Raw genomic sequence first — 25,874 nt, forward strand, 5'->3', positions numbered from 1 at the left:
GCCATCCTTGCTAGTCGGCCGGTCTCGTGGGCGAATAGTGTGGCCACACTTTCGTCGCACTATGGAAATGTTGTGATTGATGGATTGTTGAGAAAGTGGAGAGATTGTTTTAACTGGCCAGTCTATGATAATGTTTTTGTGAACTCGATTATTTTCTCAAGTTAAAACTCGAGTTCACTGTGGCATGGATGTCATAACTTTTATCAATTGTTTTCGGCATGAGCCCACTGAGTATTTTTATAGTATTCAGCTCTGCATGTGTTTTCCCTATGTGCAGGTTGAGCGGCGACGAGCAATTGGTGGTGTTGAGCAATTTAAAATTGAAGCATGTTTTGGTTAGTTGTGAACTATGAGTGTCGTTGTGTCTCCACACATGACGTCACTCTTTCTCTTGAACGCTTCCGCTGAGACATTGTTTTTACTCATCATTCATTTAGCTTTGAACCTAATTATTTGGATAATGTCAACCTCTTGGCCCTTTTTATTAAATATTAATTATTGGTCAAACTCTTTATTGAAACTCTAGTTTCCTTCGTCTGTTTATTAAGTTCTTTTAATCACGATCGCCCGTATTTATTTACCCAAAAGGGCGGTCGTGACATATATTTTTTAAAATAATTAATATTAAAAACAAATAAAAATATGATAAAGATGATATAAAAGAATCACCTGAAATATTTTTAAAGTTTAAGCAAAGTTTAGGGCTATTTTTATGGTGCACTCTTAATGAAAGAGAGAGGAAAGAAGCAGAGAGAGAAGAAATGAGAGAGGTAATAAGACTAAAATAGCCCTTAAGCAGGGACGGAAGTATAGTATAGAGAGAAGGGACAAATTCCCCACCTCATTTTTCTATAGACACGTAGATATTATATCAAATTATAAAGGAAGTAATCAAATGCAAACTCAAAATATTATAAAAATTTCAAACTATGATCTGGACGATAAGAAAATATTAAAGGATGATAAAATAATAGTAACAAAAAATGTCAACACACTGTCAACAGTTGATGCTGTGTTGACACAGAGTCATTTCATTTTCTGCACTCGTTTTAGGAAAATGATAGTAATAAATAGTTAAAGTGGAGAAAAAGTAAAGCAAGAGAGAGAATAATGTATATAAGACTCTTATCTACCTTATTCTGTCACTTCATTTTAACTATTTATTACTTCCTCGGTCCCTTAAATTTTGTCACATTTTTCATCCGTCCCACAAAATTTGGCACATTTCACTTTTTACAATTTTTTGTAGTGGACCTCATATTCCACTAACTCATTACAATTCACATTTTATTATAAAACTAATAAATAAAAGTAGGGCACATTCTCCATTAACTTTTTCAACTCACTTCCCATTACATTTCTTAAAATCGTGCCCGGTCAAAGTGTGACAAAATTTAAGCAACGGAGGGAGTATCATTTTTTCAAAACGAGTGCAGTCCTCAACTACCACGGAACAAAGGAAGTGTATTATTTTAATGTATATATATTATTTTTATAATTATTTATTTGTATGTTAATATTTTTGCCCCTCTTATTATATTTTCCTGGCTCCATCCCTACACTTAAGTCAATAAAGATGAAAATGATATAAGTCCTAAAGTACAAATACTTCAAATATGATTAAATCTTTGAGATAATAAAAGTTAAATTTACATAAATTATGGTGATAGCTTTATTTAGTTCTTTTTTTTAGAGTGTCCACTATGGTGTGGACAAGGCTGGTGGACAAGCCACCAAAAGTTGTCCAGAGCCACAAAAACAGTTGTCCGGCCAATAGTGGACTTGTCCACAGTCACAAATCATAAGATTTGTATCAATTGTTGGTATATTTTTGTTCAATTCGAATAAAAATTATCGGACAAAAATAATTAAAAAAAGCACATAATTTAACATTAATTTTTTTAAAAAAAATGAAAAATAAAAATAAAAAAAAGTTGTCCACGGCCGTGGCTCTCCGGGCCTTGCTATAGGGAGCCGCATCCTCCACCCCCCCTCCCCCCCCCCCCCCCCCCCCCCCCCCCCGCCCCATACGCCCTCATCCTCCACTATAGGGAGGCGCGGTTGCGCCACCTCCCTCGGCCTCAGCCGTGTCCACCTATAGTGGACACTCTTAGGATATTAGTATAGTTTAATGATTAAACCATGCCATGTAAGGAAGAAATATTGAATTAGATTGTTAATTAATTATAGTAATATTAATTAACACCCTACGTAAGCAGATTACTAAATTTAACTCTAAAATAATTTTAACTTACTATATGCTACTATACTATATATTTTTTAAAATATTTAATTATTTTATAATTCTCCCTCCGTCCCACGTTACTTTAGACATTTCTTTTTTGACATTGTTTTGGAAAAATTATAGAGTAATAAATAATTAAAATAAAGAGAATGTAAATTAGTAGGGAGAATAATGCACAGAAGAGATATTCTCTATATTATTTTCTTTTTTTACTTTAACAATTTATTATAACTTTTTAAAAATAATTGTAAAAAAGAAGTGACTCAAGTAACGTAGGGCAGATGGAATATCTGAGAGTTTATAGTTATATAAATCTAGTTTTTTATTTTGTCTCATGTATTCTCTCCTAACTTGTTTTCATTCTGATTTAAAATATTTAAACGAAATCATCAATCATAAGGTATAAATTATTAATGTAGTAAATGAATCATTAATCTGAATATACGTATCTTTCGTCTTTAGTATGTCCCATTAAAGTATGTACTTTTTAAATTTTTTTAAGGAAATTTTTTCTCTTTTAATAAGGTAATACATATTTTTCACTGATAATATTTCAATCATTTTTTTTTTCTCTTTCTTTTTTACTTACCAATTACTCACTATTATGCGTTAAAAATCCGTGTCAAACTAAAAGTGCATACTAAAGTAGACAAATTTACTCCCCTCGTTCCGTAGTAGTGGAGTCATTTTGCCATGTTGGTATGTTCCATTATAGTAAAGTCATTTTATTTTTTAGCAAAAGTCAACACACTACTTCTCTTACTTTATTCTCTTTTCATCTCTTTATCGTTTTTCATTTTTTACTTTATTGTTCTTTTATTTAATTCATTTAACATAATTTTTTTACATGTTGCGAGAGTAGTAATTAAGGAAACTGTGATACTGACAAAATTATTACAATTATGTACTATATGCAATTATCTAAATATATGACTTTCTTTTTTTATTAACGGAAAATTGTGTAAATCGTTTTCTGTGGATATTTATTTTTCGTTCACTGTAAATATAAAAAATATTTGAATTGAAATCGCCACGTCACGTGGCACGATTTGCAAGTCAGTAATATGACGTGTAGTGGTCCCCACTCGGGTGGGGCTGTGGTTATAAAATGTTTATTCAATCTTCTCTCTCTTCCCTCATTGGATTTTTCTTCCGTCTTCGAAAAAGACTCCGCTGTAAATTGAGCGGCGCAGGCAGCCCTTCCTATTCGCCGCCCCCTTTTCCTCCTCAGCCGAAAACTCAGTGATCGATTGATGAATGGAAGCGGCGGAGCCCTTACTGATATCCACCTCATCTCCAAATCTCTGTGATTTCGTCATCACTCTCCATTCTCCCCTTTCCCAAACCCAATCCTTGGACGCAAACCCTAACTTTTACCAACAACACGATGACGAAGAAGAAACCGAGCCTCCGCCCTCCTCCTGCGGCCGGAAGAAGATGCAGCGCAGTAAAACCGCCCCGGCGATGGTCGTCATGAAGGATTACCGGTCTCATCCCGCCGACGGCGACGCCAATTTCGAATCCGATTCCCCTTCGCTTGTTCGCCAAGCCGCAATTTTGCTTGTTTTGTACCTAGCCCTAGGCATCGTGATCTACTCCTTCAACCGCGACCACTTCTCCGGCATTGAGACTCACCCCGTCGTCGACGCGCTCTACTTCTCCATCGTCACCATGTGCACGATCGGCTACGGCGACATCGCCCCCACCACCCCCATCGCGAAGGTGTTCGCCTGCGTTTTCGTGCTCGTCGGATTCGGATTCATCGATATCCTCCTCAGCGGCGTTGTCAATTACGTGCTGGATTTGCAGGAGAACATCATCCTCGCCGGAATCAAGCCTTCGCCGGCGCCGGCGCCGGAGAAGGGCTTCTCAGCGAGGAATTACATAGTCGATGTGGCGAAGGGGAGGATGAGGATCAGATTGAAGGTCGGATTAGCCCTAGGCGTGGTGGTGCTGTGCATCGGGATCGGAATCCTGTTCCTCCACTTGGTGGAGCGCCTCAATTGGGTGGATTCCGTTTACCTATCGGTGATGTCGGTGACGACGGTGGGGTACGGCGACAAGGCGTTCAAGACGATAACGGGGAGGCTGTTTGCATCGGTGTGGCTGCTGCTGTCGACGCTGGCGGTGGCGCGTGCGTTTCTGTACCTGGCGGAGGCTAGGGTTGACAAGAGGCATCGGAAAATTGCGAATTGGGCGCTGCATCGGGAAATCACGGTGGAGGATTTGTTCGCTGCTGACCTCAACAACAACGGCTTCATTAGGTAAAGACGAATCCCATCTCCAATTCGTGCTTCCTCTTAATTTATTTTTCTCAATGTGTTGATGGGGTTGAAATTGGGGCAGTAAATCGGAGTATGTGATCTACAAATTGAAGGAGATGGGGAAGATTAAAGAGAAGGATATTATGCAGATATGCGATCAGTTCAACAAACTTGACCAGAATAACTCCGGCAAGATCACTCTTCCTCATCTGCTCCAGAATCCTCTATAGCATTTGTTTTGTTTATACACTACACTCATTGTGGGATTTAATTAATGTCTGCATATACAAACTGGACTTATTGGATTGACACATTATTTGTTACATTTTCTTCTTATTTATAGCATACGATTAGTTTACGCAATTTTTGAGTTGTTAATGTGGTTTTGCCACAGACTCTGTGTTTCCCTTTTATAAGAAACATGAACACCTCCTTCAAAGTTCAAACAAACTTTCAGGTATGAAAACAGAGCACTGACAAAAAATTTGTATGATCTCGTGCATTAAGGGGTGTTCGGTTTGCAATATTGTATCTCGGAATTAAATATGTAGCTGTTTGGTTCATGAGATTCAATCTCACAATTCAATTCTAAATGGATAATCATGAGATAATTAGTCATAGCACTCCAACTAAAATAATTTCACAACTTAATCTTAATATAATTAATCATAGCCAACTCTCTTCGACTAAAATAATTTCATAACTTAATCTTAAGTTATATCTTAATACTTCCTCCGTCCCAACTATGTTGAGACATGATTCAACTTAGTTGGGACGGATGGAGTATTATTTTATGTGGGAAATTGAAGCCACCTAAGAAAAAAAGAAATAATTATGAAATGAAATCCTAGAGTATCCAAAAATGTTAATGTCTTATATAGTAGGGATGGATCTGAACTATGAAGAAACATCCATCAATGATCAAATAAACATGCAACAATAAACAGAGCAACTTAGGCCTTCTCATCCAAAAATGCACTACTTCAAACGAACTATAAGTAGACGTCCTTGGCCACAGCCTCCCACCGGAATGGACATTTGTGATCCACCGTAGACAGAGCTTGTCAACTAAGCTGCAATGAAAAGGGAATAAAGGAATTATGAAGTAGATCGTTCACATTCAACGTGACCAATCCAATCGCTTGTGGAATGGGATAATATTTACATTGAATGGGGATGAGCCAATGAGGTAAGGTAGATTAAACAGGAGCGTGTTTTTTTAGCATGTTTCAGTCTTTATGTTAATTGTAAATGGTAATTATACACATTCATGAAGAAAACATAAAGTCAGGATGGCCGAGTGGTCTAAGGCGCCACACTCAACTTCTGGTTTAACATCTGATTTTGAATACTTTGATGCCACCAGCCCAGCCTCTTTCATATTAGTCTTTGACTTGTAATCTATATTCCATGCCTCTTCCTTTTGAATATTTAATCTCTTAATAATTTTGGTGTGACTTCATGTACCATGCCTTTCCCATTTGGCCCATTAATATACTTTTAGTGTGATTATTATATAATATGACGGGTCCCCTTTTTTTAAGTCCATCATTTCCTAGCAAAATGTTTGGTATGACTTAAACGACTGATGTATTAATAAAACGATATAGTTGAATGAATTTATATGCCCATTCAATTAGCCACAATGACATTAACCTTCAACTCCCCACTAGCTAGATTTTGTTGTTTATTTATAAAATCAGAATTTGGTGAAAGTATGTACATATACACACGCGATTACCTAAAAATATATGATAAGCTTAAAAGCTAAAAGCTAGACTGCACTGTGAATATTCCAATTTCATGAAATTAGAAATTATAAATTAGTAATGAATATAGTTATTTAAATTTCGGCATTTTTAGAGCATCCACAATAGAGCGGATATCCCGGCGGACTAGCACTAGGACTACTAGCCAAAAACACTTCCTGCCACGTCACTAGGACTAGCCACTGCACTGCCACATCACTAGGAGATCTCACTGCACAATAGTGTACAAGCACTAGGACTAGCACTAGGACATCCCAACAAACAAAATCACAATTTCACAAATACGGAATTAAAATTTCAACACGAGTACGCAGGAAATAAAAAACATACATAATCAAAATAAAAAAAGTACAATTCAACAAAAAAACAACGATTTCCACAAATTACATTATAAATATCAACGTGCACTTCTCCGCGCCCACAACTCTTCAATTATATCCTGCTGGAGTCGAATATGGGCTTCTTGTTGGCGCATGTCGGCAAATGCACGGACCCGATCGGCGTCCTCGTGAGGTATCCCCATTCGTACATAGAAGGTGGCCACGCCGTGGCTTGGATCGGCAGCATCAGCATCTTCATTGGTCTAGTCAGTCAGTTCTGGACCTTCTTGTTCGACGGTCATGTTATGCATGATAATACATGCATACATGACATCAGCAATGCAGTCGTCATACCACAACCGTGTTGGACCCTTCACCGCCACCCATCGAGCCTGGATCACACCAAATGTCCGCTCCACATCCTTGCGCGCTGACTCTTGTCGTTGCGCAAAGTAGATCTTCCTTGGATCTGTTGGGCATCTGATCGTCTTCACAAAGATGGGCCACCTAGAGTATATCTCATCCGCCAAATAGTAGCCCATATCGTACTAGTTGCCGTTGGCGACGAAACTGATAGCCGGACCAATGCCCATGCACTGCTCGTTGAAAATGGGCGATGACTGGAGGACGCTGATGTCGTTGTTCGACCCGGCTACCCTGAAGTACGCATGCCAATGCACAGCCGGTAGTCAGCTACGGCTTCGAGGATCATCGTAGGATTCTTGCCTTTGAAGCCGGTCGTGTACATCCCCCTTCTAGGCGGCGGAGCATTTCTTCCACTCCCAATGCATACAATATATGCTGCCCAACATCCCCGAAAACCCGTGCACATTCCCGTGCATCTGCATCAAAGCCTGGCAGTCTTCGGGGGTAGGCTTCTGAAGATACCTCTCCCTGAATATCTCAATGACGCCCTGACAAAAATACTTGAGACAATCGCGGGCAGTAGTCTCACCGATGTGGAGGTACTCGTCGAACATGTCGGCCGCGCCTCCGTAGGCCAACTGCCTGATTGCGGCAGTGGACTTCTGTATAGGCGAGTGACCGGGTCGGCCTCTCGCATCCAACCTGAACCGGAAATACTTGTACCGACGCTCTAAAGCGCTCACGATACGCATAAATAGATCCCGATACATCATAAAACGCCGTCTGAAAAAGTAGTCCTCAAACCGCGGCTGCTCAGCGAAATAGTCGTCATACAACCGTTGGTGTGCAGCGACGTGGTCGCGGGGAACTAGAGCTCGATGATGGATGGGCCAAGGTACCGCCGGCTGCTGCTGCTGCAAAGCTGCTTGTATCAGGCGATTTATATCTGCGGACGTATAGGCCTCACCTCTTCGTTAATTCGCCGGCGTACGTCATCAGCAACCCCACCACTACCACCTGCATCAGCAATTTCGGAATGTAGACAGTAATGTAGAGAGAAAGAAGAGAAACTTGTTAATGCAAGTTGTGCAAATGAAAATGAAGTGCAACGAGCCGTATATATAGAGTTTTGAAAAAAAATTAAAAATCGCTTGTCCGTCGGGAGCCCACAATAGCGGACTAGCGCCATATCCGACGGACGAGAGGTTGTCCGTCGCGCTCGTCCGTCACCCGCTAGCCGGTCGCAGTGGTTGACTAGCGCGGCGGACTAGCAGCTCGCCGGTCGCTAATGCACTATTGTGGATGCTCTTAGGCTACACCTCGACTTAATTTATTTTATTGAAAAAAAATAGTTCATCACTGAAATGGAAGAAAAATGTGGATGTGGAGGTTGGCGCACCGCTCATCTCCAAATCAAAAGCGGCGCCTCCGAATTCGAGCTCTGATTTTCCATTTTGAAAGAGAATCGAGTCCAGCATTAGGCCATCCGCAATGGCGCCTAGCGCACCGCCTAGCCGAGCGCCGGCGCTAGGCGGTGCATTGCAACCGCCTAGCCAATTTCGGAATAAAAAACCGCCTAGCGCTAGGCGATTTCGATGCTCTGGGCGATTCGCTCGGCGCTATTGCAGCGTCCAGATCGCCTAGCGCATCGCCTAGCCGATTTTTAATTTATTTTTTAGATTTTCGAAACACTATATATACGCACTTTGCACGTTATTTTCATTCGCACCACTTGTTTTAACGAGTACTCTCTTTATCTTAATTTCTGTACAAGTTTAACACCGAGAAATGAGTAACGCCGGTGGTAGTAGTGGTGGTAGTGGTGGGGAGTACGATCGTATAATAAAGAAGCGCTAGAGGCCTATACGAACCGTGAGATTGATCGATGGATGCAGAGGGCCTTGCAGCCGGCGGTACCTCGACCTCGCCCAGTGGTCCACCGCCGAGAAGTGATTCATCGTGATCACGTAGCTGCACATCAGCGCCTATACGAAGACTACTTCGCACAGGAGCCGCGGTTCAACGCCAACCATTTCAGGCACCGTTTTAGGATGATCAGGGCCCTGTTTATGCGTATTGTTAACGCTTTGGAGCATCGATATCTGTATTTCCGCTTCAGGCACGATGCGGCTGGCAGACTAGGCCACACACCTATTCAAAAGTGCACTGCGGCAATCCGGCAGTTGGCCTACGGAGGCGCGGCAGACATGTGAGACGAGTACCTCCACATCGGTGAGACGACTGCCCTTGAATGTATGAAGTATTTTTGTCTGGGCGTGATTGAAATATTCAGTGATCAGTACCTTCGAAGCCCTACCCCCGAAGACTGCCAGGATCTTTTGCGGATGCACGGGGAACAACATGGGTTCCCGGGGATGTTAGGCAGCATAGATTGTATGCATTGGGAGTGTAAGAACTGTCCAGCTTCCTGGAAGGGGTTCTACACGACCGGCTACAAGGGAAAGAATCCCACGATAATCCTCGAGGTCGTAGCTGATTACCGGCTGCGGATTTGGCATGCGTATTTTGGGATAGCCGGTTCGAACAACGACCTCAACGTCCTCAACTCGTCGCCACTTTTCAACGAGCAGTGCCAGGGTGTCGGTCCGACCATCAGTTTTGTCGCCAACGGCAACCGGCATGATATGGGCTACTACTAGGCGGACGGGATATACCATAGGTGGCCCGTCTTTGTGAAGACGATCCGATGCATATCAGATGAGAGGAAGGCCTACTTTGCGGCACGGCAGGAGTCGGTGCGCAAGGACGTGGAGCGCGCATTTGGTGTGCTCCAGTCTCGATGGGCGGCAGTTAGGGGTCCAACGCGTTTGTGGCATGTTGACTGCATTGCTGATATAATGTACGCCTGTATTATCATGCACAACATGATTGTCGAAGATGAAGGTGTACAACTGACTAGTTGGACCAACGACGATAATGAAGCCGGTCCAAGCCACGTCGTGGCCGCCCCCAACGTACGGAGTGGGGTACCTCACGATGAAGCCGGCCGCCTCCAAGCACATGCCGACATGCGCCAAACAAAGGCTCATATTCGACTCCAAAAGGATTTAATTGAAGAGTATGGGCGCGGGGGACTACACGACGTTAGTTTTTTTTTTAATTATGTATTTTTTTTAAATTAATGTACTTTTTAAATTTTAATAATATTATTGAATTTTTTCGTATCTGTGTCGTAAATTTAATTCCGTATTTTGTGTGATTATTAATTATTTATTTTATATAATTTTAAGTGATGTGGCTAGGCTATGGCTAGGCTATGGCTGGGCTATTTGCTTGTTTTGATGGTGTTGCAGGAGGATTTTTAGTGTTGATGATGTGGCAAGAGCAGTTTGTGGCTAGGCTATTACTGGGCTATTCCTATGGTGGATGGTCATATGCAAAACGACGAGGCCAAGATCTTGCTGGGATTTCCCCCTAATTTCGTCCCCTCCCAATCTCAGTTTCACAAAACACTTTTGCTATCAATCCAAACCTAACTTCAACTCTAATTTTAATTTGGTTTGCAGATTAAGTCTGCCTACTGAAGGAAGGTTTGGGAAACTCACCCCGATCGATTTACGCCCCATCTGAAAGCCCAAGCCGACTCCAATTTCAAATTGGTTTGTCAAATTTTATTTGGGGTATTCAATCTTTGATGGCCAGGCTACTAATTGTTGATTGATGAATGCAGCTCTCAGAAGCGCATACCTTGTTGAACTCTTCAGGCAACTTTTGCTGTTCATCATGATCAATATGTGAAATTGGAATTATGATTTGGAATCATTTGTAGTATGTTTGTTTTGAGAAAAATAGGATTAGGAGATAGGTAAAGAGTGTTTATTTTTCATGATTGACTTTGTTGACCTTGCCACTTAGTTTGTCCCACTCACTTTCTATATTTGGATATAAATCCCCCTCTTTATTAAAATATTCAACTACTCTAGTTACTCCACCTAACAACTCCTCCTAAAATCTCGTGCCACTCAAGAATGTGGACATTTTGAGTGGGACGGAGGGGGTACTTATCTTTCTTAGTAAAGGCTCCCTAGTTTAGAAAGCAAGTGGGATAACTATATGAAAATTGGTGGGAAAATTTTTAGCACCTCGTGAATTGGCTTTGTTGGTACAATGGCAATCTTGAAAGTAGGTTATGAGTTGAAAGTAGATCTGAACTCAGCTCCTTGTGAATTGGCTTTGTTGGTGCAATGGAAAATTTGAAAGTAGGTTATGAGTTGGAAGTAGATTTCAACTCAGCTCCTAATGAACTGGCTTTGTTGGTAAAATGACAATCTTGAAATAGGGTTATGAGTAATGGTAGTTGGTGGATTCTCTAATCAATTCACAAGTAGAAACAAGGATTGTTGATCGAAGATAAGATTGTTGCATCATTTTAGATGTTAAAAACCACATACACTGACTTCCCTATGAATGGGAATTGCAGGAGGAAGCAGAAGAAGAGCTCCAACAGGTAATCTATTAGGTCAACTGGTTGGTTTCATAGAGTGAGAGTGGCATTTATATTTGTTGTTGTCGTTGGCCAGCAGCACCCTACTACTCTAAGGTGGTGAGGACTGGTGTCCCAAACTCAAAGGGTGGACGAGGCGGTATGAGAGCTGCATCGGCTCCTTTTCTTTTAATCATATTTGGAGCACTTGCGGATTAACTGCTTCGAGGTATGGTATTGGAATGGGTAAATCAAGTGGTTGTATGGTTGATGTTGTTTGCATAACCTAACCTAACCTAACATAACTCTGTTTGAATCATATTTATTAGGGCTTATCAAAGACAGAAGGAGGCTCATCCCTGTTTCAATCCCTTTCTCCCTTGAACTTCAGTCCATGTTTAATCACTTAGGATACCCCTTCCTGTTCCATTGCACTGTGTTGTTGCATAATACTCCCTCCGTCTCCCAAAATTCGTCACCATTTGACCGGACACGGGTTTTAAGAAATATAATAGAAAGTGAGTTGAAAAAGTTGGTGGCATGTGGGTCCTACTTTTATATATTAGTTTTATAATAAAATGTGAGTGTGAATGAGTCAGTGGAATGTAGGGTCCATTACCAAAAATGGTAAAAGTGAAATGTGACAAATTTTTAGGGACGGACGAAAAAGGAAATAGGTGACAAATTTTCAGGGACGGAGGGAGTAAATATTAAATACAAATGAAAATACTTATATTAATCATTCATAAAGATAAAATAACAATTCTAAACTACTCTTAAAACACAAATGGGGAATAGGAGAGTCTTGTCCTCGGATGTATTGATTTTGCCATGACCTTGTAAAAAATTTTATGTTTCAATTAGACTGATACAAAAATATGTGTGAGACATCCCTCACATAAACTTAAAAACAGTTGTTCTTCTTGTACTACTACTCTATAAAAATTACTTTTCAAAAAATTATTCTCTTGATTAAAAATTATTTTTGTTATAAACACGATTGATAGACTTTCAAGTGTTCAGCACCACCAGTTACGCATCTGTGATTTTATGAATTTGTAATTTTCTTGAAATTCATAATTGAGAGACTTCTTGGACTACGACAAAGACAAAATAGAGGAAAAGGCTATGAAATTGCAATTCAAATATTTATGTGATACTCCCTTCCAGAAGTTTTGTTTTGCCATTTTGCTCTAGCTGCGAATATGAGCCTCGATTCATTATTACTACAAATGGTAAGAGTAAGAGGCCTCATATTCCACTAACTTTCTTCTATCTATTTTTCTTAACATTTCATAAAACTCGTATCGGAAAAAAATGGAACTCCTATTCGCGGATAGATGGAAGTATTAAACATTAAATTTGAAACTAGAGGCTGCATCTTCAAATAAATTCAAGCTAAACACTGTTACATATTTAGTTCACCAACTTAACATTTCCCCCATCTTCAACATACCAAATACTCATTGCACATGTAATCAAATTTAGAATTCTAAATTTCGATATTTGTAATGTACAAAATTTACAATGATATGAAAATGGTAGGCAAATGGAGTATCACATATTGAAAGAATGTCAAATACATAGATTTTCAAGTCTATTATAATACACGATACGTTGGCGAGGGAAAAACAATGGAAACAATACACGCCTCAGGGGACTCGTTTAATTTAAACAATCACGAACATGAGAGAGAGAGAGGGGATATCTTTCTGATTCAGGGTTCATGTCAATCCAGCTTCACCAGTAGGTCCAGCACGAGTATTTAACAGAGGCTGGAGCGCTTTCACCACAATGCTCATATTTGGCCGAAAATCAGCTTCATACTGTACGCACAAGGCAGCAACAGCAGCCATCTGCATTCAACATGTAACCACAAACCATCTATTACAATATATCAAATCCTCATCACATTTTATCACTGTCATGCCTAAATATATAGGGTAACTGCACTTAACGTATTAAGTAACTACCGCTGATTGCCTTGTAACAGCGCCTCCTAGGGACTGTAAAAGTGCAGTTACTACTTTATATGTCGAGTGCAAATGATTCATAGTTTTACATTAAATGAGGTTTTTATTGATCTAGCCTCAATTAAGTTAGCAAGAATATTGGACAGCTACAAATTAGCTCCACATGGAAAATGTAATTCACTATACTTTATAAGGAGATTCGGTCATTACCTTAGCGACAGCCTTAGGAGGATAGTCTCCTTGTAGTCTCTCATCAACGCATTGCCGAACCTTATCTTCACTCAGTTTAGGTGTAGCCTGAAACATCCAATAACAGAGTTACAATGCAAAATAGTGCAAGACCAAGACTGTTTTGTAGCGCAATTTAGGCATGGAACGCGGGCAAGTACAGTACCCATGTTACTAAGCTTTGCTGCCCACGAGGTAATGTATGATCAACGGGTTTGCGGCCAGTAAGGAGCTCCAGAAGGACAACACCAAAGCTATAAACATCACTCTTTGAGTTCAGCTGTCCAGTCATAGCATATCTGCCATATCACAAAAAAAGGAAGAGGTGAACACATTATTTGTAGCACATGTATATGATCAGAGAAGTAAACTGGGTAGGTGAAAAGAAGTGTGTACGTGAAAAACAGAGAGCAACTCACTCTGGAGCATGATATCCAAATGTCCCAAGGACACGAGTAGAGTGAAGACGTGCTGCCATATCAGGAGCTTGATTTGATAGATCAAAATCAGCAATCTTAGCTACATCATCGTCAAAAATCAGTACATTGCTGGACTTTATATCACGGTGGACAATATGAGGGTCTGCTTTTTCGTGAAGATATTCAAGGCCCTTAGCAGCACCTACAGCAATTTTAACACGTTGAGCCCAAGAAAGAAGAGGACCAGGCTGCGCTCCTTTAACACCTTTTCTTCCTGAAAATAAAATTAGATACTTAAAATTGCAACTTATACCTCATAATATAGAATCATTTATTTTCCTTTCCCTCCATTTTAGGTGGTCTTGGCCATGGGGTTCAGGGAGAAAATTTGTTATAGTTACTCAGTAGCATGACTACCATCTAAAGCAAACTTAGTTGATAAACTGATTCACCAATAGTTCAAATAATTATGACAATGGAGAGACCGAGAGAGACAAAGAGAGAGAAATCAATTATATGCAGCATATGAAGTTTAAAGAACTTCTGGCCCTAAACCAAATGCCACTAAAGAATGCCCAAGACATCAAATCATAGAGAATCTCTCGCTACTTCTATGAGTAAATAGTTAGCACATGCTTGCCTATCTTAAAACTGTTTACACAACACGATGCAATGATATAATGGGAGAAAAACATAAACAAGATGCTTTAGATAGCAACCACACTCATTTAATCAAGGCTTATTGTGATTATGTGTTATACATGAAAATTCTTATTTCAATCATTAGGCAAAAAAACAAAAGAAACTAAGATAATGACTTGCATTAGGTAATTAACAAACCGTGAAGAATGTCATGAAGAGATCCATTAGATGCAAATTCATATGCCAGAATACGTTGATTTCCATCAACAGAATAACCAAGTAGCTCCACAAAATTATCATGCTTCAGCCTTGACACCATAGATACCTGAAAGTTCAAATGCATGACATGTTAGATATCAAATACTTTCTTCCTAGCACAAGAATTAGTAATAATCTTTAAAAGGACCTGAGCTAAGAATTCATCATCTGGTTGTTTGCTGGCATCCAACTTCTTTATGGCTGCAGCTCGACCATTAGTAAGAATTCCGTAATAAACTCTTCCATATGAGCCTTCTCCTATTAAAGAATCTGTGCTAAAGTTACTTGTAACTTCCTTGAGTTCATCCACGGGAATTGATGGGACAGCAATAGGCTGTATTTTCACAGCTTGATCTTTAGATGTGGCTTCAGCAGTGTGATAATTCCCAGCATTGCCTACCAAAAAACTCTTGGTTTACATTTCTTCTTGACAAAAATGAACCGAAGGAATCATGCTGAAGAAAAGCAAATAAGCTACTAATATATTTCATGTGGAAGGCATGAAAGACTAAAGATTGCTAAATTACCAGCTGAGGTTTTTACTGGGTACGGGCCTCCACCGTCAGCATTTCTATTGATCTCATCATCTCCACAACAGCCAAGACAACTCATATTCCGTTTAACCAAATGATCTCCTCAAATGTCACGATATCCGCTGAGCAAGAGAACTACTGATGTAAGTTTACATGTTTTACAAATACTAACTTAGATGGAAAAAAAATGTTAGCCACAAGGTCAGTAACTGAAATCACCAAAATAAGCTAATACTCAACGAATTATTGCTTCTAGTCAGCTTTCCCGAGAATAAAATGTGACCTAATATACACTTCTTCAAGATAACCAATGGGGTAGCAACGTCAATGAGAGAAGTGCATTCAGACCAAAAGCCTGTGTAGCCTCATTGACTCCAGAAGTCAAAATTCTATCTAATTAAGCTGTAAGCTCTTCAAAGTTTCTCTGACTCGCATGCTTCCAATTGCAGGTTATGCTATCAAGCCAATTTTGTCAATAAAGTTATCACCTAAAACATTCATTGCGTGCCTCCCCCTCCCACCCGGCAATCACAAGATGGAGTTGAGGACCACCTAATCTGATTGTAATTCAACTCACATCAAGTGGAAAGTGAATTTGAGGGGGAAATCACGATGCAACAAAGAAAAATTGGCATTCGATTAGGCACGGAAAAATTGAATCAGATCTCGCAAAATAAGTATAAGAAAATTGAATACATGAAATAACTGAATTATCAGTAGTAACAGTTCCAACTGAAAGAAAAAAGCAACGATGCGGCGAAATTGGGATTAAAACGAGCAGGAATCAGTGAACGAGTTGATATACTCACCAGAAAACACAAAAACACTGAACCGATCGGAGGCGATTGAGGCAAAATGCAGCAAAAGTGTTGAGTGTTGAAGCGAGCCAACCTCTGCAGCTCACAATTAATTTGGGGGGGGGGGGGGGCGGGGAAGCGGGTGAGAGAAGAGAAGATCCAGAATCCGAAGCCGGCGACGAAGACTTGCTTTTACTAAAATGATGATCGTATTAATTGTGGACCGTTGGATGTGTGATCCTCTGCGACTCGTGTCTCTATATTTCAACCGGAAAGCCGCCGGACTTGGACTTTTACTTTTCATGTTAGAGCATCCACAATAGTTCGTGGACGAGCAATAGCTCAGCCATAGCCCAGCCACAAACTCTTCTGCTATATCAGCAGCATTAAATTCCTCCTGCCACATCAGCAGGACAAGCAACTGGACAAGCAATAGTCCAGTCATAGCTCAGTCACACCATCAGCACTAAAAATAAATAATTAAACAATCACACAAAATACGGAATTAAATTTACGACACATATACGGGAAAATTCAATAATAATATTAAAATTTTAAAAGTACAATAATTAAAAAAAAGTCAAATAAAAAAAATTACATTACTTAAAAAAAACTCCTAATCCACGCACGAGCCACCCGCCTCCGCCGCCGCCTCACTCCTCGCCGTCGTCGCCGCTATCCGGGACGCCCAAATCTGCGGCATCTGAGCCCGCGTCAGAGCCCCCCACCTATGTCGCGCCGGGATTCAAATCCTCTCGCATACTCACGAGCACGGCGTGAAAAAAACTCTTCTCCTCGGGGTCAGTTGCATTCTTCCATTGATATATGATCTTGATCATCTAAGCCCGGGCTTGCTGATGCGCCAAGAAGAAGAAGTCGGCTGTCGAGCTGCCAACAGGGGGGGATGCCGACTGGACCTCCTGGGACCTCTGGCGCTCGCGTTGCGCCCGCCTTTGACCATCTTCGGGAGGTCGTGGGAACCGCCGCTGCTACCGCTGGCGTAATCACCTGAATAGTTCGAGGCGCTGCTTCTTCGGCCAGCCCGCATCGACACCTGCCCGAAACTTCTCGAAATCCATTAGCACCTCGTAGCAGTTCCAGTAGGTGAAGTCCTTGTAAAGCCCGGGCACGGGGAATCCGCCTCCCTCCTACAGTCCTCGTCAGTTTGGCCGCTGGACTTCATTCGGAGGGCGTTGGTGTACAACCCCGAAAATCGGGAGACCCCAGACCGGATTCGGTCCCACGCCTTCCGGCACTCCTCCCCTCTGCATATCCTCCCCTCCGGGCAAAATGCTTTGTAGGCTGCTGCTATTTTAGCCCACAAGTTGAGGATCCTCTGATTGTTCGAGGCGAGGGGGTCATCGCAAACACTCACCCACGCCTTGGACAACGCGACGTTCTCCACGTCCGTCCACTTCCTCCGTGGCTGGTTGTCGTCACCAGCCGGCTGCGCCGACTCGCCGACCATCCTCTTCCCCTTCTTCTTCTTGCCCGCGCCCCGACCCCGCCCTACTCCTCCCGTTTGAACGGAAGTGTCCGCATCCCCGAGATCTATCCCCAACTCCTCTAAGGAGAAAGTATCACACCTAGTGAACTGCGTCTTCGCTGGGGTCGATGTGTGCGAAGCAGCAGTAGCAAAATCAAGACTGGGGTGATAGACGTTGTCCCCCCCGGCGTCCCCTGCATCCCCGGGTACCCCGGCGTCATCTGCATCTCGGGTGCCCACCCCGGCATCATCGGCATCCCGGGTTGCATCCCCGGTACCCCCTGCCCCCTCAGAACCGCCGGCCCGTCCTGCATCGCCGGACCCCCCGGCATCCCCTGCCATCCCGGCATACCACCCCCGGATGCCATTCCGGGCATCATCTGCTGCCAAGGGTACATGTTGTTGTAGTACCCGAGCATCTGACCCCATCCACCTCCAACAGGGACCATGGGAGTTTGAGACCCGCTCGTCCCTTGAGTAGGCTTGTTGTTGAGATCCATTTCTCGTTGTTGCTCTTGTACAGAAATTAAGATAGAGAGAGTACTCGTTAAAACAAGTGGTGCGAATGAAAATGAAGTTCAAATCGCGTATATATAGACTTTCGAAAATAAAAAAAATAAAAAATAAAACAAAATTGCGCTCGCTGGTCGCTCGCCGATCGGGAGGCTGCAATAGGGGCGAGCCGATCGGCGAGCGCCCGGGAATCGGCGTGCGCTCGCCGAAATTCTCGCCGATTGCAATAGTTCGGCGAGCGCCAAAAATCGGCGAGCCGGTGCGCTCGCCTCTATTGCGGATGCTCTTAGGGCATCCACAGTGGGACGGATGTCCCGGCGAACATCCCGACGGACTTCCCAAAAACACCTTCTGCCACGTCATAAGAACATCCCACTGCACTGCCACGTCATAAGGACATCTACTACACAATGGCGGACATTCCCAAGGACATCCATAAAAAACAATAAAAAAATTCGGGACGTCGGCCGAGACGTCCGTCGTGTCAACGCAATGGCGGACGTCCTGGAAAGCCGCGGAACTCCGATGTCCGCAGCGGACATCCGTATCCATATGCATGCTGCCTAATGGCGGACCGGTCCGACGTCCGCCGAGACATCCACCATGCTCTTATTGAAAAGGAATCTCCTATTCTTTTGTTTATTCGGAGTTCCTCTATATTCTTAATTACATTAATAATGAGTTGTAAAGTAAAGTTTTTTTGGAATTTAGTTGAAAGGTGTAATATACTTACTATAGGATGCTATATTTATGATATTTTTAGTAGGTAAATTATTGAAAAATCATGAAATTTGGATTTATTTGATCATCCTATTATAAAATGTTTGTGAAATCGTATTTGATTTAGCAGGTGAAAATTTATGTGTGGATATCACCACTAATGAGTAAAAGTGTAAACAATATTGTCAATTCATATTAAAAACAACTTCATTATGTTAATATACATCAACAATATAACATGTAAACAAACAAATACTCCTCGTGAATAATTGCACCCAAATCACCCAAATCCAAACTTTATAATTTTTTCAACGGATTTTCAAAACTGTAGGGGCAGACTATAATTTAATCAAACTTTTGAGACCATGACAAATGCACTCACGTTGTCCATGAAAAATAGTCCTTGCGTCTTGTCGAATTGTTGTAGGGTTAAAGATGTAACTTCCCAAAAACACCTTCTGCCACATCATAAGAACATCCCACTGCACTGCCACGTCATAAGGACATCCACTACACAATGGCGGACATCCCCAAGGACATCCCGACGGACATCCATAAAAAACAATAAAAAAATTCGGGACGTCGGCCGAGACGTCCGTCGTGTCAACGCAATGGCGGACGTCCTGGAAAGCCGCGGAACTCCGATGTCCGCAGCGGACATCCGTATCCATATGCATGCTGCCTAATGGCGGACGTCCCGCGTGGACGTCCGGCATGCCAGTCCGACGTCCGGCACGCCAGTCCGACGTCCGCCGAGACATCCACCATGCTCTTATTGAAAAGGAATCTCCTATTCTTTTGTTTATTCGGAGTTCCTCTATATTCTTAATTACATTAATAATGAGTTGTAAAGTAAAGTTTTTTTGGAATTTAGTTGAAAGGTGTAATATACTTACTATAGGATGCTATATTTATGATATTTTTAGTAGGTAAATTATTGAAAAATCATGAAATTTGGATTTATTTGATCATCCTAGTATAAAATGTTTGTGAAATCGTATTTGATTTAGCAGGTGAAAATTTATGTGTGGATATCACCACTAATGAGTAAAAGTGTAAACAATATTGTCAATTCATATTAAAAACAACTTCATTATGTTAATATACCTCAACAATATAACATGTAAACAAACAAATACTCCTCGTGAATAATTGCACCCAAATCACCCAAATCCAAACTTTATAATTTTTTCAACTGATTTTCAAAACTGCAGGGGCAGACTATAATTTAATCAACTTTTGAGACCATGACAAATGCACTCACGTTGTCCATGAAAAATAGTCCTTGCTTCTTGTCGAATTGTTGTAGGGTTAAAGATGTAACTTCTCAAAAATAGAATTAGAAGAAATGTATATTTTTTTTATTTTTTATAGAAGAAATGTATATTTTAAATTAAATTACATTCAGTAATCTATATATGTGTGTATAAATTAGTAGTCTAAAGGATATAAAGCAAATTCTACTTCTATGTACGAAATGAGCCGAAAATGAGGTTCTACAAATGTATAGTGTGGAATAATCAAAATATTAATATGATGTCTTTTTAATGTAGTGTTAATTGAAGAATTTATATATTATTCTTTTCCAATTTTGATGGTAGGCGCGTGATGTGGAGGAATTGGGGAAAATGAGTTTCCAACACTTTGTGTAATTAGAATGATCTAGAGGATAGTTAAATAAATAGACTAAATTAGGTAATGACATTTGTCCACCCTTACCTCCACAATGATAAATAGGAGTAATATTGAAAAGAGTGGATATACATGTGTGTATAGTAAATAGAAGAGAAAGGGGTAGAGAATTCTAGAAACATGTTTAGGAATATATAAGCCTTCTACACCCTCATTTGAGGGGGGACTTCCGGCTCCACTCTTCCTCAATAAAAGGGAATTTTTTTATATGATCTCTAGGCTACATTTCAAGAAGAGTGTGATATGAGATCGTGTGGGGCAAAATCAAGGTATCTTGTTACTTTAATCTATCTTATAAATATATATTGGGTTGAACTTGTTAGCTTAAAATTTATGGTTATTTTGAGGATTCATGGAGGTATGAGTTGATTCTTAAAATAGTTGATGATATAGGTTCATAGAAGAATGATAATAAGCATGTTTTATTAGTTATTCAATTTGAATGAGAATCGATTTAGACTATGAGATAGGCTTGTGTTGAGAACTTATTCAGTTCTTTTAGTACAGAGATTAGATTTGGATTAAAATCTAAATGAGATCTAAATAATATTATTCAGGTTTATTTAAGTTGATATTGTAAATTGGTTATTTATATATAGAGAGAAATGGAAGGATAAATGTGATTGATCTATTGCTACTAGAAGTCTAAATCAAGCATAAAGATTGTGTTTTTTTTATGTTGATAGAAGTATTGTATATTAGTTAGCAAATATAAAATACAGGGGAACTATAGATTATATAGCTATTAAATTGATTTACATTGTTTAGGAATTGGAATCTAGTTCTGCAATATAAATGCTAACATGATTATTAATTTCAATATATTTCCATTCATCAAATCATATATATGATGTGAATAGTAACAGTGAAGTTCATGAATTAATTTAATGTCTTGATGATGGAAAATAAGATTAAATTTATGAGTATGGTAAATAATTGAATGGGGAGGCTACACGATTAAATTGAGAACTTTTTTTTGAGGTCATTTAGTAATATTTAAGAATAAATGGAAAAGCGTATAAAATAAGTATGAGCATAAATATACGATGCAGGATCTAGGATTGTGGAATATGGTATATGATCGCATATAATGTATGATCTGTGAATAACTGTAAGTAGTATATAAGGTCTGTAGAGAAATCAGTATGAAAGAAGATGTTTCAATTAAAACGCGTTTATTGATATATTTGGTGTTGCCCGTGCTTGGTTAATTACATCGGATATAATTGGTATGTCACTGCAGTACTGTTACACAGAAATGTGATGTTCGTCCTACGAGGACTATACGGATCTCGCCCTATACGGGCTATATGGTGCCCACTATCGGGCTATACGAAAATATGATGATTGTCCTACGAAGACTATACGGATCTCGCCCTATACGGGCTATATGGTGACCACTATTGGGCTATACGGATGTGTGATGTTCGTCCTATGAGGACTATATGGCTTTTGCCCTATACGGGCTATACGGTTGACATGATGTGATTCTCGCCCTATATGGGCTATATGTTGCCCACTATTTGGGCTATATGTTGATAGTCTGTGTGCCCGTGTTATTGCCGAGCACGACAGGGGGCTATATGATGTGATTTATTAACTATATGATGTGGCTGGATTAATGATATTCAAGGTTAAATGTGTCTATATGGATGAGATTAACTGTGGCTTTTATTAGTTTATAGGGATGTGATTTGTCGCTGATGCATATGTTGCGTGACATATGATGTTGATTTATTACTCGGATATGGTATATGACCTACGAAAAGCAAATTAGTATAGTGTAAAGTATATGTATTTCTATATGGTTATTATGGTGATATATGAGAGGTTGTGATAATATTTAATTGTATGAAATGTCGTATAAATAAATATGAGTTTGATAAAGATTTGAAAAGAGTAAACGAAAAGACATGAATAAGTATGAGAGAGGAAAATTCTAAAATGCGAAAGTATTAAATGCTAATAATGATATAGGAATCGAAGCATAAGACAATATGTGAGAAATTAAATAATTGGTAATGAATGGTGACATCACTTATTTGACGGATTTAAAAAAATAGATTTTGGGATGTTGCAAAAGGAATTTAGAATCGTAGTATAAAATAATTAGATTGGCAAAATGCGTATAGTAGTAGTCGTTTTTTAATTTAAATTGAAAATACTGAAGGACTTGGGTGATATGAGATTTTTTAATGAATTCAAGATAATTTTTTAAACATTTTAGTTTATAATTTAGAGTGAACTATATAAATGATATCTGATCTTTCACTTTCGCACATAAATGGTACCTAATGGTACCTGGTCTTTAATTTAAATCGTTTTTGGTACCTAATGACAAAAATAACCCTAGGTACCAAATATGTGATTTTTTTGTTATGGAGGATAATTTTAGAAATTTCAATTAAATAGGTATCAAATATGTGATTTTTTTCTTCCTCTTATTTCTTTTTTTCTTCTTTAGTTTTTTCTTCTTTCTTTTTTTTCTTCATTTTCTTTTTCCTTTTTAGTATTTTATCTTCCTTTCTTCTTTCTTTTTCTCCTTAGTTTATGTTTCTTCTTTTTTCTTTTCTCTTCTTTTTCTTCTTTCTTTTTAGTATTTTATACGTACATTTAATTGTATCATAATATAATCAAGAACAAAACACCTAATTAAATTAATTATATAAATTAATTAAATCAACTGAATATTTTTTATTAAATTATTTTATACTCATTTTAGGGTTGAAACACCTAACTAAAATTATTCAACTCTTTATATCATGAATACAATTCACAATTTTAAATTTTTATTAAGACTATATCCATTAATTATTAATTTAATATAAAATAATAATAATTATTATTATTACTATTATTATATAATATTATATGATTAATAATTTAAGTAATTATACTATAATTATTTATTAATTACTACTAGTTTTTAGTATAATAACAATAATATTAATATAATAACTATAATTATAATTAAGTATATTTGAATGATAGTTAATTATTCATTTTTAACATTAAAATAATAATATTAATATTGATTAATAATAATAGTATAAAGAGTGAGGAGAATGAGAGAAGATATTATAATATCACTTTTAGTACTAATTTTGTGTATGCCCAAATTATCATTTATGACATAAATGAAAAAATGTATTCGTTTAAAGTGCATTTTGGGGTGAAAATTGCACCATGTACCAAAAATGTGATTAAAAAGTACCAAAAACTATATAAAATAAAGATCAGGTACCATTTATGTGCGAAAGTGAAAGATCAGGTACCATTTATGTAGTTCACTCTATAATTTGTATAACCAATTATACCAAATGAAAATAAATGGAGTACCTAGCATTATAGAAAAAAAAAATGGACATAGATTATATGTGTCGGTTCAGATAATGTACAATTACAAAAATGAACAAAATAAAAAACATTAGTATATGAACATAAACAATAAATATATAAATAGATATATGATTATACAAAATTCAAACCCATTGTACAGCCAAATGAACATAATTGCATGTACCACAAAAAACAGATACACTTATATGAACATAAACAAAAATAGATAAATGACCATAGACAATTAAAAACAAAATATATAAACATAAATATTATACTTTCTATCACATATAAATAAATGGATATGGACTATATAACGTTTGACATCATGTAGAGCCAACAAAAGAAATAGTAAATGATGATAGACTAAAAATAGTGAAGTGACACACAAATTACATGATAGACTAAAAATAGTGAAGTGACCTTCAGATCTTCAGTCTGACGCTCTCCCGACTGAGCTATCCCGGCTTTTGCTTTATTTAGACTAATCAGTTATTTTTATCTGCTACTATCAATTCTGATTTCTTATACTGGGATACTTGTGCAATAATTGTATCATACAATATGTTTATATACATTTACATTTTTTGCTTCATAGCAATTTAAGCACTATTAAATTTAATATAATTTCAAATATATCAAATGAGTGAAAATAAACATAATTCATGATTAATAATAAACTTTTAATTGACTTTCAAATTAATTCGATATACTTTCTACACCCCACAAAAATAATGCACATTTTGGGAGTAAAGAAAAAAGCTTCATTTTTGATATTTTATACGAAGTACTAGTTAGCGTTGATTATGTTTTATTTTTTTTGTAAATATTGTGAAAATGGGAGTATGAATAAAGAAATGTACATGCATCGTAATGTAGAGTCCTACAATGACAAATTGTATAGTATTTTCTGAACCGTTGAAGTATTAAACATTAGGGTTTATTGGCTTGTAATATCATACTACCATTTCAGAAATTGTTAGTTTTTTCATGATCTTTAAACTTGTAAATAATATCACAAAAATTTGATCGGATTGTCAATCATCGACAATATATTCAGGCTTATTGAAAAAACATGGAAGGCGAGTTGACATTTAATTGATGATGTGGAATATCACTTAATATTTTGATTAGAACATAAATAACATATCATTAATACTCATAATTAAGATTTTTCTCTTCCATTCTCTTTCATCATCTTCAACCCCATCTCACTCTCTCAATTCAATGGTTCTTCATAGTTTGCGTCAACTTTCTAACTAACCAGTCAAGCCATTTATGCAAAATTTTCCACATTAATGTTGGAATCGTGCTTGGTTAAATGACTTTGACTAATAATAAATGTTACAAGACATTTAATTTTGTGAAAAAACATGCAATAGCGTCGATCTACGTTCCGAGTAGATGACCGTAGTATATTCATTTTCTCAAATCCGATTCCCGGTGAGTGGGAAATAATATATTAAAGTTGGTCATAATAAGCTAGAAATGAGCTATGGGAAAAACTAAGGGATTAATTATCTAAGCGTTAATTATCCCACATCGGGGATGATAAACTTCTTTAATGAAGTATTTAATAAGATAAATTATTATGTGTAATAATTATTGTGGAATAAGACGGGTGACAGAGCCCACACGCGCGCCGCCGCCGCCCGCGAGCCGCGCACAGCGACCTGGGCGCCGGGTGTCGGGTGCCTTGTGCCTTGTGCTGTTCTTTGGAGCTGGTCGTTGAACGTAGTTCAAGCCCTGCTTGTTCTTTTTAGACCACCCAAACTCCACGCTATCCCCGACGGGTCCTGGTCCACGTCATGTTCCCGCTGGACCCCGACGCATATCGGGAGACAAAAGGTCCCGCTGAACCCCGAC

General features: G+C 38.8%; 2 protein-coding genes and 2 long non-coding RNA genes across 7 annotated transcripts; 3 read left to right on the forward strand and 1 right to left on the reverse strand.

The window, feature by feature from the left end:
* Positions 1-3,396: 3,396 nt before the first annotated feature.
* Positions 3,397-4,872, forward strand: LOC121744738 (two-pore potassium channel 5-like). Its single transcript, XM_042138352.1, has 2 exons — positions 3,397-4,509; positions 4,592-4,872. Exons 1-2 carry the CDS (start codon positions 3,503-3,505, stop codon positions 4,737-4,739), a joined length of 1,155 nt encoding a protein of 384 aa, XP_041994286.1. The 5' UTR covers positions 3,397-3,502; the 3' UTR covers positions 4,740-4,872.
* A 5,363-nt stretch (positions 4,873-10,235) lies between these two features.
* LOC121744761 lies at positions 10,236-11,939 on the forward strand. 2 transcript variants are annotated; one of them, XR_006038656.1, is made up of 3 exons: positions 10,236-11,432; positions 11,506-11,637; positions 11,738-11,939. It is a non-coding gene; the product is annotated as an uncharacterized LOC121744761 (long non-coding RNA). The 2 variants fall into 2 exon arrangements; XR_006038655.1 differs by having other exon boundaries at positions 11,509-11,637.
* A 1,008-nt stretch (positions 11,940-12,947) lies between these two features.
* LOC121744744 (pto-interacting protein 1-like) lies at positions 12,948-16,495 on the reverse strand. 3 transcript variants are annotated; one of them, XM_042138381.1, is made up of 8 exons: positions 16,271-16,495; positions 15,456-15,596; positions 15,077-15,324; positions 14,869-14,995; positions 14,029-14,302; positions 13,776-13,908; positions 13,592-13,678; positions 12,948-13,264 (listed from the first exon to the last, which is right to left on the reverse strand). In XM_042138381.1, the coding sequence occupies exons 2-8, from the start codon at positions 15,538-15,540 to the stop codon at positions 13,133-13,135; spliced, it is 1,086 nt and encodes a 361-aa protein (XP_041994315.1). In that variant the 5' UTR covers positions 15,541-15,596; positions 16,271-16,495; the 3' UTR covers positions 12,948-13,132. The 3 variants fall into 3 exon arrangements, with proteins under 3 accessions (XP_041994315.1, XP_041994300.1, XP_041994308.1); XM_042138366.1 differs by having other exon boundaries at positions 15,456-15,583; positions 16,271-16,494; XM_042138374.1 differs by lacking the exon at positions 16,271-16,495 and adding an exon at positions 15,672-16,193 and having other exon boundaries at positions 15,456-15,583.
* A 4,262-nt stretch (positions 16,496-20,757) lies between these two features.
* LOC121796882 lies at positions 20,758-22,331 on the forward strand. The gene is made up of 2 exons (XR_006049792.1): positions 20,758-20,938; positions 21,913-22,331. It is a non-coding gene; the product is annotated as an uncharacterized LOC121796882 (long non-coding RNA).
* The last annotated feature ends 3,543 nt before the right edge of the window (positions 22,332-25,874 follow it).

This window comes from Salvia splendens, chromosome 1 (genome assembly GCF_004379255.2).
Source record: "Salvia splendens isolate huo1 chromosome 1, SspV2, whole genome shotgun sequence".
Taxonomy (NCBI): Eukaryota; Viridiplantae; Streptophyta; class Magnoliopsida; order Lamiales; family Lamiaceae; genus Salvia; species Salvia splendens.

Bases quoted from the DNA above. Each gene is read 5' to 3' on its own strand.
- LOC121744738 (XM_042138352.1), top strand. From the start codon at position 3,503: ATGGAAGCGGCGGAGCCCTTACTGATATCCACCTCATCTCCAAATCTC. The intron at 4,510-4,591 runs GTAAAGACGAAT...AAATTGGGGCAG, and splicing joins AACAACAACGGCTTCATTAG to TAAATCGGAGTATGTGATCT.
- LOC121744744 (XM_042138381.1), bottom strand. From the start codon at position 15,540: ATGAGTTGTCTTGGCTGTTGTGGAGATGATGAGATCAATAGAAATGCT. The intron at 15,325-15,455 runs GTAATTTAGCAA...GTTTTTTGGTAG, and splicing joins CCCAGTAAAAACCTCAGCTG to GCAATGCTGGGAATTATCAC. The intron at 14,303-14,868 runs GTTTGTTAATTA...TTTTATTTTCAG, and splicing joins TCTTCATGACATTCTTCACG to GAAGAAAAGGTGTTAAAGGA.